This window comes from Canis lupus, chromosome 12, assembly GCF_048164855.1.
Source record: "Canis lupus baileyi chromosome 12, mCanLup2.hap1, whole genome shotgun sequence".
Classification (NCBI taxonomy): Eukaryota; Metazoa; Chordata; class Mammalia; order Carnivora; family Canidae; genus Canis; species Canis lupus.
This window is the reverse complement of record NC_132849.1, coordinates 994,869-1,007,660: the sequence shown is the minus strand read 5'-3', so window position 1 is coordinate 1,007,660 and position 12,792 is coordinate 994,869. Positions and strand designations below refer to the sequence as shown.

The 12,792-nt window shown below is 43.7% G+C and overlaps 1 protein-coding gene across 4 annotated transcripts in view; it reads left to right on the top strand.

Moving 5' to 3' along the window:
* The window catches only part of OVGP1 (oviductal glycoprotein 1), a 28,883-nt gene that overhangs the window by 4,311 nt on the left and 11,780 nt on the right, over positions 1-12,792 (top strand). For all 4 annotated transcript variants that reach the window (XR_012003974.1, XR_012003975.1, XR_012003976.1 and 1 more), the window contains exons 3-6: positions 1,520-1,609; positions 3,785-3,855; positions 3,982-4,036; positions 4,512-4,583. Coding sequence is in view for 1 of the 4 variants with exons in the window: in XM_072768977.1 (XP_072625078.1) it covers positions 1,537-1,609; positions 3,785-3,855; positions 3,982-4,036; positions 4,512-4,583 (271 nt within the window). In the remaining 3 variants the exon portion in view is untranslated. The remainder of the gene's footprint in view (positions 1-1,519; positions 1,610-3,784; positions 3,856-3,981; positions 4,037-4,511; positions 4,584-12,792) is intronic.

Genomic DNA, 12,792 nt, shown 5'->3' with positions numbered 1-12,792 from the left:
TCAACCAAATAACCTAACTGGCTAAAAACCAACCTGCATTGTTAAGCCAGCTGGCCAAGTTAGACTCGACTTTCTTTTATCTTTTCTTTTTTTTTTTTTTTTAAGATTTTATTTATTCATGAGAGACACACAGGGAGAGGCAGAGACACAGGCAGAGGGAGAAGCAGGCTCCCTGTGGGGAGGCTGATCTGGGACTCGATCCCTGGACCCCAGGGTCACACTCTCAGCCGAAGGCAGACGCTCAACCACTGAGCCACCCAGGCATCCCTAGACTCAACTTTCTATCAGAAAATGTCTGACTTCATTTTTAAGTTCAGTTAAATTTGTCAGATGTGTCCTCAGGATAACCATCTGTCATAGTTTTCAAAATTTTCATTGTTAGGCAGAAATAGAATCCCAGAATTCTCTAGTTGTTTGTGGTGTGTTGTGGTTTGTGGTAGGATGAAACAGGGCCAGCCTCTGCACTGAATTTTACCCAGATGCTCTTTGGCTTTCAGGGAAAAGCCCCTTTTGTTTAATACCTTAGGGTTTTGGAGGGATCCCTGGGTGGCTCAGCAGTTTAGCGCCTGCCTTTGGCCCAGGGCGTGATCCTGGAGTCCCGGGATCGAGTCCGGCGTCGGGCTCCCGGCATGGAGCCTGCTTCTCCCTCCTCCTGTGTCTCTGCCTCTCTCTCTCTCTGTGTCTATCATAAATAAATAAATAAATCTTAAAAAAAAATACCTTAGGGTTTTGGACACCTGGGCTTTGTACCATGGTGAGATGGGTGGGTGAGAAGTGCATATCCCTTCTAAAACTGGGAGGAGGGGAATGTGAAAGAGGAGGTAGGAAAGGGGCACTGGCAGACTGGCAGCAGCTTCTTAGTTCAATTTTAAGAAAGAGAACTTTGTTTTTTTGTTTTGTTTCTAAGTTCAATTTATTTAGAATAGTAAGTGTTGATGGCAAAAAAAAAATTCAAAGGGTACAAGGTACATTATAGAGGACAGTTTGTCTCTCTCACAAACGGAACTTGCAGTTATCAGGTGTGCCTCTGAGGAGGCAACCACTGTTACTGTTCCAGAATACTTTTTCATTGTTCCTCCAGAAATATTCTAAACGTATACAAGCAAAAGCCTATCTCCATCTGTCATTTGAATAGCTCTTTATTATTAACACAAATCACAGTATACTCCTATACATTGTTTTTTCCAATTAACTATGTATCTTAGAGGTGTTTTAATATCTGAACGTAAGTGTCTATCTCATTTTGAAAGTAGCTCCTAAGTAGTCTTTCTTTTTAATTTTTTTTATTGGAGTTCAATTTGCCAACATATAGCATAACACCCAGTGCTCATCCCGCCAAGTGTCCCTTTCAGTGCCCATCACCCAGTCACCTCAACCCCCGCCCACCTCCCCTTCCAATACCCCTTGTTCATTTCCCAGAGTTAGGTATCTCTCATGTATTGTCACCCTCACTGATATTTTCACTCATTTTCTCTCCTTTCCCTTTATTTCCTTTCACTAATTTTTATTTATTCCCCAGATGAATGAGACCACACAATGTTTGTCCTTCTCCGATTGACTTATTTCACTCAGCATAATACCCTCAGGTCCATCCATGTCAAAGCAAATGGTGGGTATTTCTCATTTCTTTTTTTTTCTTTTTTTTTTTTTTAAGATTTTATTTATTTATTCATGAGAGGCACAGAGCGAGAGAGAGAGAAAGGCAGAGACACAGGCAGAGGGAGAAGCAGGCTCCATGCAGGGAGTCCGACGTGGGACTCGATCCCAGGTCTCCAGGATCACACCCTAGGCTGAAGGCAGGCACTAAACCACTGAGCCACCCAGGCTGCCCGGGTATTTGTCATTTCTAATGGCTGAGTAATATTCCATTGTACACATAAACCACATCTTCTTTATCCATTCGTCTTTCGATGGACACCGAGGCTCCTTCCACAGTTTGGCTATTGTGGACATTGCTTCTATAAACATCGGGGTGCAGGTGTCCCGCCGTTTCACTGCATCTGTATCTTTGGGTAAATCCCCAGCAGTGCAATTGCTGGGTCGTAGGGCAGGTCTATTTTAAACTCTTTGAGGAACCTCCACACAGTTTTCCGGAGTGGCTGCACCAGTTCACATTCCCACCAACAGTGCAAGAGGGTTCCCCTTTCTCCACATCCTCTCCAACATTTGTGGTTTCCTGTCTTGTTTTCACTATTCTCACTGGTGTGAGGTGGTATCTCATTGTGATTTTGATTTGTATTTCCCTGATGGCAAGTGATGTGGAGCATTTTCTCATGTGCATGTTGTTCATGTCTATGTCTTCCTCTGTGAAATTTCTGTTCATGTCTTTTGTCCATGCATGATTGGATTGTTTGTTTCTTTGCTGTTGAGTTTAATAAGTTCTTTACAGATCTTGGAGACTAGCCCTTTATCTGATACGTCATTTGCAAATATCTTCTCCCATTCTGCAGGTTGTCTTGTAGTTTTGTTGACTTTTCTTTTGCTGTGCAGAAGCTTTTTATCTTGATGAAGTCCCAATAGTTCATTTTTTTAAAAGATTTTATTTACTTATTCATAGAGACACAGAGAGAAAGAGAGAGAGGCAGAGACACAGGCACAGGGAGAAGCAGGCTCCATGCAGGGAGCCTGACATGGGACTCGATCCCTGGTCTCCAGGATCACACCCCAGGCTGCAGGTGGCGCTAAACTGCTGCGCCATGGGGGCTGCCCCCAATAATTCATTTTTGCTTTTGTTTCTCTTGCCTTCATGGATGTATCTTGCAAGAAGTTGCGTAGCCAAGTTCAAAAAGGGTGTTGCCTGTGTTCTCCTCTAGGATTTTGATGGAATTTTGTCTCACATTTAGATCTTTCATCCATTTTGAGTTTATCTTTGTGTCTGGTGTAAGAGAATGGTCTAGTTTCATTCTTCTGCATGTGGATGTCCAATTTTCCCAGCACTATTTATTGAAGAGACTGTCTTTTTTCCAGTGGATAGAGGAAAGAGAACTTTGGTTGTATGTATGTATGTATGTATTTATTTTTGAAGTTCGATTTGCCAACATACAGTATAACACCCAGGGCTCATCCTGTCAAGTGCCTCCCTCAGTGCCCGTCACCCAGTCACCCCATCCCCTGCCCACCTCCCCTTCCATCACCCCTTGTTCATTTCCCAGAGTTAGGAGTCTCTCATGTTCTGTCTCCCTCTCTGATTTTTCCCACTCATTTTCTCTCCTTTCCCCTATGATTGTTTTCACTATTTTTTTATATTCCTCGTATGAGTGAAACCATATGATTGTCCTTCTCTGATTGACTTATTTCACTCAGCATGATACCCTCCAGGTCCATCCATGTTGAAGCACATTGTGGGTATTCATTGTTTCTGATGGCTAAGTAATGTTTCATTGCATATATAAGGAAAGATAACTTTGTAAAGTTTATTTCCCTAAATGTATCAGTGTCCAGACCTCACTTGAAAGTTTCTATATGTTGTCCTGAGGTGTGTGTACTAAAGTCTAAAAATTGCTATTCTGGGATGTAAATTCCTTCACTCTTCTTGCCCAGCCCCTGATCTTTCTTCCCTTGTCTTTACTGATTCATTGTCTTCCCCAAACGGATGAGACCAGATCTGCCTTTTAGTGTTAGAACTCCATCAACATTTTCCCTTAGGTTAAGTCTGATTCAAAAATCTCTCAGAAAATGTGTTAAATTGCATCATGAGATAAGGGGTCCCTTGGTGGTATCTGGGCTGCTTGGTAGTGATACCTGAAGCTTCTCTGTCATGCTTGCTTCTCTCTCTCCTTCACAGCTCACTCTGGGCAGGTCACCTGTGTCACGGCCTCTCCCCACAAGGATTCCATGTTCCTTTTATGCGGTGAGGTGAGATATAGCCTTTCCTTCCCTCCTCACTTCTAACCACACTCGAACCCTTTGGCCACAAGTCTAGTGTGGAGGCCTGCAGCTGCTTTTTGGATTGTGAAGCTCTTTTCCTGTTCCTCCTTCTAGGACAACAGAATTTTACTCTGGGGTACCCGCTGTCCCAAGCCAGCATTACAGATGGGTAAGTCAGAGCCAGTGGTGGAAGGGTGGTAGTAGGAACCCGCCTGGAAGAGGCTTCCTGGGTCAGAGACAAAGGCAAAGTCACCAGATGCTTAGTCATTGTGGCATAAGAGACATAATCACTCTGTTTCCCATTGAAGCTCTGTTGATTCCATTGTGTGCAGTGGGTAGCAAGATGAAGGCTTGGTTTGTGGGTGGCTGATTTACTTTACGTTTCTAGGATGGGTAGACAAAGGGGCCAGAATTGTTGTCTTCTTGCTTTATACCTGAAACCTGCCTGTGACTAGTGTCCAGAAAGGACAAGAGGCCGAAATATAAATGAAGGTATGAGGGTCGAGGGCAAGGACACAACTACCTTAGCAGGGTTTGGGAAGGCAAATTAAGGTGCTTCTGGAACTTGGGGTGATTTCGTTTGAGAAGCTCCTTCACAAAGCTGGGCTCTAAGTCTTGTTTCAGATCCCTCTTCTCTCTTGCAGGCTGCACTGCCTCTGGCTACCTTCCTACCTCCCTGGCTTGGCATCCTCAGCAGAGTGAAGTTTTTGTTTTTGGTAAGGTAGCCTCTCACACAGCATTTTGACTCTGGGAAGGGGGAGGATGAGAGCACGCTGACCCTGTAAAGCAAAAAGCCCTGGCCACTCCATCTCAGCAGCACACCTGAACATTCTGTAAATTCTGCCAGTGGTGAGGTGGGAAGGTGAGATGATCCAAAAGTGGTTTTAGTTTGATGTGATGACTTTTTTCCGGGTAGATTTGATTTCTGAATGTGTGCCTCAGCTCCTATGTTTTGGGTGCAGCCAGAAGTCAGTGGACCACAACAGAACAAGTGGATTGTTATGTAGAGAATTCTGTTGTAGAGTGGGGGTAGCGCTCATGCGCTCACAGCGATGAGGCTGTACCTGTGATGACATAGTTTGTGGTTAAAATAATAACTACCCCGTTCATTAATTTTCACAACCACCAGTGACTAATTATCCTCATTTTGCAAAAGAAGAAACTGATGCACAGAGTGGTTAGCTTGTGTAAGTCTGAGGGACTAGCATTCAAATCCAGGTCTGGCTGACTCCAGGACCCATGCTCTTACCCACTGTGATGGGCTCCCTGCTTTCTCTAGGTGTTGTGAGTGGGACTGTCTCCCTGGTGAACACCAAGAGTGCAAGGTGTGCCCTCAGCTCAGCTGTGCACTCGTGTGTCACTGGGCTGGTGTTTGCCCCACGCAGGTACTGTCCTTTGTCCCCAAGGGCCTGCTGGATATGAATGGGACAGTGCAAGGGCTTGCTTATGTTTGCAGAGCATTAGCAGATAGATCATTCCTAAAGCAGACAGTGCCATAGCTGAGGTTTCAGAATGCTAAAGATCTCTTAAGACTATAGTCCTAAAGAAAAAAAAAAAAGGCCATAATCCTTTCGTGGGTGATGTGGTTTCTGTCTGCACATGGCTGAACAATGGTCTTGTTCCTGCTCAACACCCAAAAAAGATGAATACTGTGGGCTTCGGAGACTCTGGGTGGGAAACCTGTGTTTCTGGGTTATTGCTAAAGCTGCAAGGAGGGACCAAATGGGGTAGTTAGTTGCCAGGATGATTGTCAACCTGGCTTTGTTGCATTTCCCTCATCTTTCCCTGGAACTTGTAATGTGGACTTGAGTGGTAGCCAGACCTTAACCCAAAGTGAGGAGCAAGACACCTCCTCTGGGTCGCTTTAGGTGGGTTGGGGACTAAACTGGACAGGATTCATCTTGGGACCATGACTTTACCTGTCATAACCCTCCCCTTGCTCTCCTAGAATTCCCTTCCTGGCCACTATCAGTGAGGACTGCTCACTCGCTGTGCTGGACTCAGAGCTTTCTGAGGTGTAAGTCATCAGGAATTGAGGAGAAGAGCTGCGGGTGGCTGTGTCCTTTCTGTTTTCATTAAAGTACACCGAGTGCACTGTCTCACTCAAGGGGACTAGGTGATGGCAGCAGGCTGACACTGACTGTCTCCCTCTTCCTGGGGCTGACTCACAACCAGCTCTGTCCCTGGTCAAGGTGGGGTGTGGTGGCAGGTGGGATTTCCCAGCCTGGTGTTCCAGCTATCCCCCAGAAAGGAGCAGTCTGCCCTCTTCACATACAAGGCACATCCATAAAATGGGCCTGCTGTGGGGTGAAAGGCAGCAGAGTACTGGAATTATACTTCCTTCTTCGCTTGGATTTGCTCTCTGATCCTGGCCCATGTTACTACCCTTCTCTAGCCACCACTTTTATATGGAATTAGGGCACGGGACTGAGTAAAAGATGAGGTTCTCTGTGGATAACCACATTGCCATGCATTTGGTGAAGTTCGTGTAGCACATCTAGAAAGGTGTCCTGGTTGTGTTGGATTCTCTCTCCTTTCCACCTTTGCTTTTTCCTCTTGTCTCTCACTATGTCCAAACTTTCCTTTTTTCTCTTTTAGGTTTAGAAGCCAAGCCCACAGAGACTTTGTGAGAGACGCTACGTGGTCCCCGCTCAATCACTCTCTCCTTACCACAGTGGGCTGGGACCATCAGGTCATCCACCACATCCTGCCCACAGAGCCTCTTGCAGCCCTTGGACCTAAGAGTGTTTCTGAATAGATTGGATTTAAGACAAAAAGCAAATCCCCCATGAGTACCCACTCCCTTTGCCCCTGCCCTGTCAGCCTGTGAGACCACACAGGAGCCTTACAGTATGCTCTGCACTAGATCTGGGCAGTCAATAGGCATTGTCTCTCAGCCTGAGGGAGACTGAATTCTGGGATCCTATAGTCATAGGAAAGAAAAACTTTCTTAAAATTGGATATGTAGGTATGTCTGAGTGTGTGTGTGTGTGTAGATACATAGTTTTTGGTGGTGGGAGGGAATTAAGTCCATCTTACATCTTTCCCAAGCTCTCCCCCCTACCAGAAACAAAAACAAAAAAAAGTTCACAAAAGATTTTATGCTTCCTATGTAGCTGTGTATGAGAAATTAGCCGTGACTGGATGAGGTATGGGATGTGGGCATCCCTGGATTCTTGGAGGCAGCTATATATACTACTCATGGAGATGGGAGCAACTTTATTTTTTATAGAACTTAATCTGCCTTCCTCATGGCATGCTTCCATTCACAAAAATCCTGCTTAGCTTACCTCAAGGAAGAGTCAGGACACTCATCATAGTTTTGCACATCTCTTTGCCATTAAACAGAGTCAAAAATGCATTTTTCTGGCTTCTCAAAATTTTGGCTGGTGCCTGTGTAATGCTCCCCCTCCACTCCCTGCCCATGGAATTGTATATATGAAAGATGAGTGTCATAGATGCCATGGAAAAAAGTTGGGATGATGGAGAGCTTAAAATTCAGTTAAGTTAAAAACTGACACAGACTTGCAGAAAAATGTCAGCCATGTTTCCCACTGAAAAACAGCTTGAGGCCTGACTCTCCTGGCCTCTGGATCCCATTCTCTGGACATAGGAAGTCTGAATGCTGTTTCTGTGGACTCTGAAGATTTTATAAAGTGCAGCATCAGAAAATCAAAAATACTTTTTGGTGAGATAAAAAGCTTAGGCTTTGTTGGCCTGTCTTTTGAAGTGTGTGTTATCTCACTATGTGAGGCATCAGGGTATCAATCATGGCCCAGGATTTGTGTGTGTGCTTCCCTAGCCCCTTAAGAGTAGCTAGATGGGATTTAAATATTGGGTTGGTGGACTGGCTATTGCCAGAAGTCCTGGTCAGTTATTGATTATGAAACTAAATACAATCAATTATGTACTTTGGTGCTTTGCAAGTTTAGCTCAGCTGCAGTCACATGAAACCGGGCAGTTTGAAGGAATATGGACAGAATATTTTAAGTAAAGCTTCCATGCTTCACCCTTGCCAAACATGAGCTCTGTTGTCACAATGACCCCAAGTAAAAACATTGGAATTTGTAGTCATGTGATTACTGGGTTTGGGGTAAGGTGGGAAGAAAGCCTTCACTGTTCTTAACAGTAACTTCTTAGAGGGTAATAGGGGTGGGTTCTTCACAGAGATAAACTTCACAAAGTTGTAATGGCTTAGAGAAAGTGAGGAGGGATGGGGTGGGTAGGAACTAAATTTGCCCAGTCCTTTTCCTCCTGCACTTGAATGATGGAGAAGAAAGCAGTGAAGTGAGAACCCAAGGAAATGTCTGTATCAAGGTGGTTAAAATGACAGCAAAGAGGAAAAACCTAGTTTTTGAAAACTCACATTATCTTACTGTTAAAAAAAAAAAAGTTGGTTTGGATTCAGATCTGTGCCAATGAGAGTAATTACATCTATGCCACCAAGACATTTGCAAATATGATCAAAATCACCATACCAGGTAGGAATTGGCCATGGGCACATAGGCATTACTTGATTTACCATCACATCATAGCAGCAAAATAACCAAATAGTACTACCTTTATTTATTAAAATAATTCTTTCTTGAATTGTCTCATTTTTTAAACAATATGAAATTAGGGTTGTAGGGATATTATACACTTTTCAATACACATTAATTTTAAATCCTGCACAACCAAAAATTGTCACGTATCAAATATTGGGAAACTGCCATATCTATCCCATTTGGTTTTTTTAAAAGATTTATTTTAAGTAAACTGCACACCACACATGGGGCTTGAATTTACAACCCTGAGGTCAAGAGTCTCACGTTCTACCTACTGAGCCAGCCAGCTGCCCCTATTCATTTTAAAGATTAAAATGGGTAAAGATCTTTCAAGTTTTTCCAATCTGTAGTCAACTGTCTTTGGACTCTAGATTCAACCAATTGATTTTGTTTAGGTCATACTTGTCCAATTTGCACATGAGTATCATGAAAGATTTGGCCGAATGCTTTGTTAAAACCAAAGTATTTCAACTCTGATCTTGCCATCTATCTAGTTGAGTATTGTAAAATACAGCAGGGGTGCACTACTGTAGGCCACTTCTTCAGGAAGCCAAATAAAAGACATTTGTAAATGTCTTCTCATGAGAACAAGCTAAGCACTAGGGAGGAGTATTTTCAAATATCTGGGTGGGTGTGTAAAATATATAACAATAGTTGTATTTTCTGACACTGAGAGCTCCAGGGTTGAGAGCAGACAGAGTGACCTGGCAAAATGACTGAACATAACCCTCATTCAGCATTTACTATTCATCATCTGCTATACACATGGAGTCACAGTTGCCATCCTTGGCATGGTCATCGCTGACCGAAGCAGAGGTTCTATCGTGGTGTTCTCTTTATCTTCCATCATCCCAGGGCATGGAATGGAATGGTTAGGTCTGAGATCCAGCCTTACCCACTGTAGCAAACTAGGATCCCAGAGGACTGACCCAGGTGCAGATGACAGTTCAGACTGACAAGCAATTTTAACTGTGCTGGGGACAGCATTAAGAACTAGTGCTGGCCATGAATCTCACATATATGAATCCTAGAGTGCAGTCTCTGGTATTAAATTAAAAACCTAGTTGCACCATTGAGGTATGTGGGTTGAACATGTTCAACTGTTCTGAGTTACATAATGTGAAAATAAGGATTATCAAGTTTTCATAATCTGAAAATGGGCATTTTTTTTTGTTAAAGGTCAATGCGATAATGTATTTTCACGCAAAACAATGGAAAGCTTCTCTCATTCCAGCATCACACATTCTGTTAGCTGTGTCAGTGCAGACAAAATCTGCCCTAATCCAGCATTTCCCAAAATGGAGTCCAGAGAATTTTTTCTTACAACAAGCTCAACAGGAAAAGAATTACAAGGCCAAGAAGTAGAAAAATTCTAAGCTAATCAATATCATATTTGTTTACCACTAGAGTTTCCAGAAGTGTAGTACACTGAGGGGTGCATTTTGAATCTTTCTGAAGACAGAGTATGGAGTATTTTCCAGATTTGGGGCACAGGACCCTTTTTAATCTAGGGGCCATTTGCTATATTGTCTCAATTCTAAAATGTATATTTCTTTCATATTTTAATGTTTCCGATGTTAGGGCTATCTTAAAATCCAATGTACATTTAACAGAGAAATAAAATTATTCTAAAATTGAAAAAAAAAAGAACTAGTGCTGGGCAGGAGTTGGGATGGAAGGGCACAAACCTAGTGGGAAATCTCAGTGATAAGGAATCTGGGGGACAGGAGGCAGCATGAGGGGAAGCTTATGAGTCGAGAGAGGTAGGCATTCACTTCAAGGGGGTCTTAAAAGATAGGCAACAAGGGCTCCAGGTGACTGGCAAGACTGAATCAGGACCCAGGCTGTGGGGAACAACTGTAGTGCCTATGGTTTACAGAACAGGAAGAGAAATTAATGCAAAGACCCGTTAACAACAATTAGGTGACTCAGGCTAGGAACCGGAAAACCCCACTAAAAGCACAGTCATTAGTGTTAGAAACCAGACCAGGGGAAATGTAACCAGTGGCACAAGTTGTTGCCCAGCCTGACCCATTGTTGCTCAAGAGGCTTGCTTGATCGTCTCCTGATGCAAGGTACTCTTAGCCCAAGGAATGGAATGTGACACTGGGCGTGCAAGTAGGACTCAAGTGGCCCCAGGATTGGTGCACAGTAAGAGTTGGATCTCAAGTCTGTTTAGCAGCAAAACTCCTATTTTCCCCACTGCCCCTATCCAGGAGAGATGAGAGACACATACTTCTCCAGGAGGGAGACATACACTAGCTCTTGAGTATATGATCAGTCTGTTCACTAGAAGCCCCCTGAGAGCAGAAACTATGTCTTGCTCACCGTTGTATCTAGAGTGCCTAGCAGGGCCTGGCATATGCTCAACAAATACTCATTTAGTACTTAAAGGAAGCAAAGATGGATGAACAAATGGAACAGTATTTTTAGGTGGGGTATACCATCGGGCTTGCCTAGGGTTTTACTGAAATAGCCTTTGTGTAACCATTCTATACCATTTAATGCTTTTATCACATGATATCACAGCAATCTGATTAAAAAACGATTTTTATGATTTCTTCATACCAGAAGTGATGTAAATTCCACCACTAGTCATTATACTTCCCTGTGTCATTTATTATATTGACATCTAGTTAGTCCCTCAGTGTCATGTGGACTAGGTGAGCTCTCAGTCTTCTGAGAAGATGGGCACCCAGTTTCTAGTCCTTCATGATTGAGACTCAAACCCTGAAATGTGGGACCTACTCATGATCTGAGATCCTCTGTAGCAGAAAAAGAACATTGATAAAATGTTCATAAAACATTTCCTGCCATAAAAGCATCTGGCTACAGATCTATTTTGTTTATTCATATTGTATTTTTAAAATATTGGCCCTCAGGTATCCAGAATTATACTCCTTATGTTCCTTAGGTTCGTAACACATTCTAGCCCTGGCTCATTCATATACTGGCTCAAACATTCTCGACTCCCACAACAAATCAGATTTTTGTCTTCTCTTGAGAAGTTGAGACATCTTCCAATATGAGGTCTATTCCACTACATGGCAGCCATTGGTGACTACTTGGAGTGCAGTCCCTGCTCTGTTGTCTCCTGACCAAGAGGCTTTGTGTTAGTTGGTGTGTATCACTGGGCTTGAACTATTCTTCTAATAAAGTGGAGAGTGAGCTATTCTACTGTGTCCACTTCACTCATTTATGTTACCTGAACGTTACCTGCCTGGCAAGTGTCAGCACGTGAGTTTGAGAACCTCACTCTGTGGGGCAACTCTATTGGCGTCCTTAGTAACAGCTACTATTTACTGAGCCCGTATGACACACAAAGTCCTGAACTAACCATTTTTCATACATTATCTTTTCAATTTCTATAAAACCTTATGAGGTGAGTATGAGCTGTTATCTCTATTTTACAAGTATGGAAGCTGCAGCTCAAAGATCTAAGTAACGCCCACAATTATAAAACTTCTGACTGATGACACTGAGATTCAAACCTTAGCCTGTCTAGGTCCAAAGCTGGAACTTCTATCCTTTATATTACGCTGCTTCCCTAACCAATAGTCTGATAACAGTGGAATTACTGCCTCCATACAGGATTTACTCTTCATACTCAGTCCATGGGAGGCAAATACCAGGAATAGAGCTGAGCACTGCCCTGCCCTCGCCATGGCCCTTGGCGACATCCACCGTGTGCCAGTATCAGATCAAGCTATTTCTTTGTTGGCTCTGAAAGCTTCAGCTCTGCTGGAGAGGGAGGATGGGAGGTGCTAGGGTCACTGTGACTCGGGCCCATTAATCACTGACCCGGCTTTTGTGTCTGTCTGGGCTGTGCCAGCACTGTCCCAGGGCTGTGCCCAGGGAAGCTCCTATAAAGAGGCTCGAGCCCTAGCCTTGCAGCTCTCAGACCTTTGAGATGGGCAGGCTGTTGCTGTGGGTCGGTGAGTGTGGCAGGTCCCAGCCCCCACAATACCAGGCTTCCAACATTTGTCACCTCTCGAGTACCTGAGAAGCAGCAGGATTGGATTAGGTGGAGGTGGGATGGGACAGAGTGAAGGACCGGAGAGGCTCAGGCAGGAGTGATCTGAGCAGTGGTCCTCAAATCCAGCTGCCCATTAAATATCTCTATTCCCAGTTCCACCTTGAACCAGTAAAGTCAGAATCTCTAGGGGAGGAGCCAGAACATCACTACTTGTTATACTTGTTGCCGGGGTGAGAACCACTGGCCTAGAGCTTTTGCTAGAACTTCTATGTTATCTTGTCCCAGTGATAACCATGTGTGTATCCATATGGTGTTTATTGGGGTGAATAGGAGCCTCGATAGATCTGGCTCTACTGGCTCCACTTAGAAAAGAGGAAACAAGTGAACAGAGCGTGTCTCCAT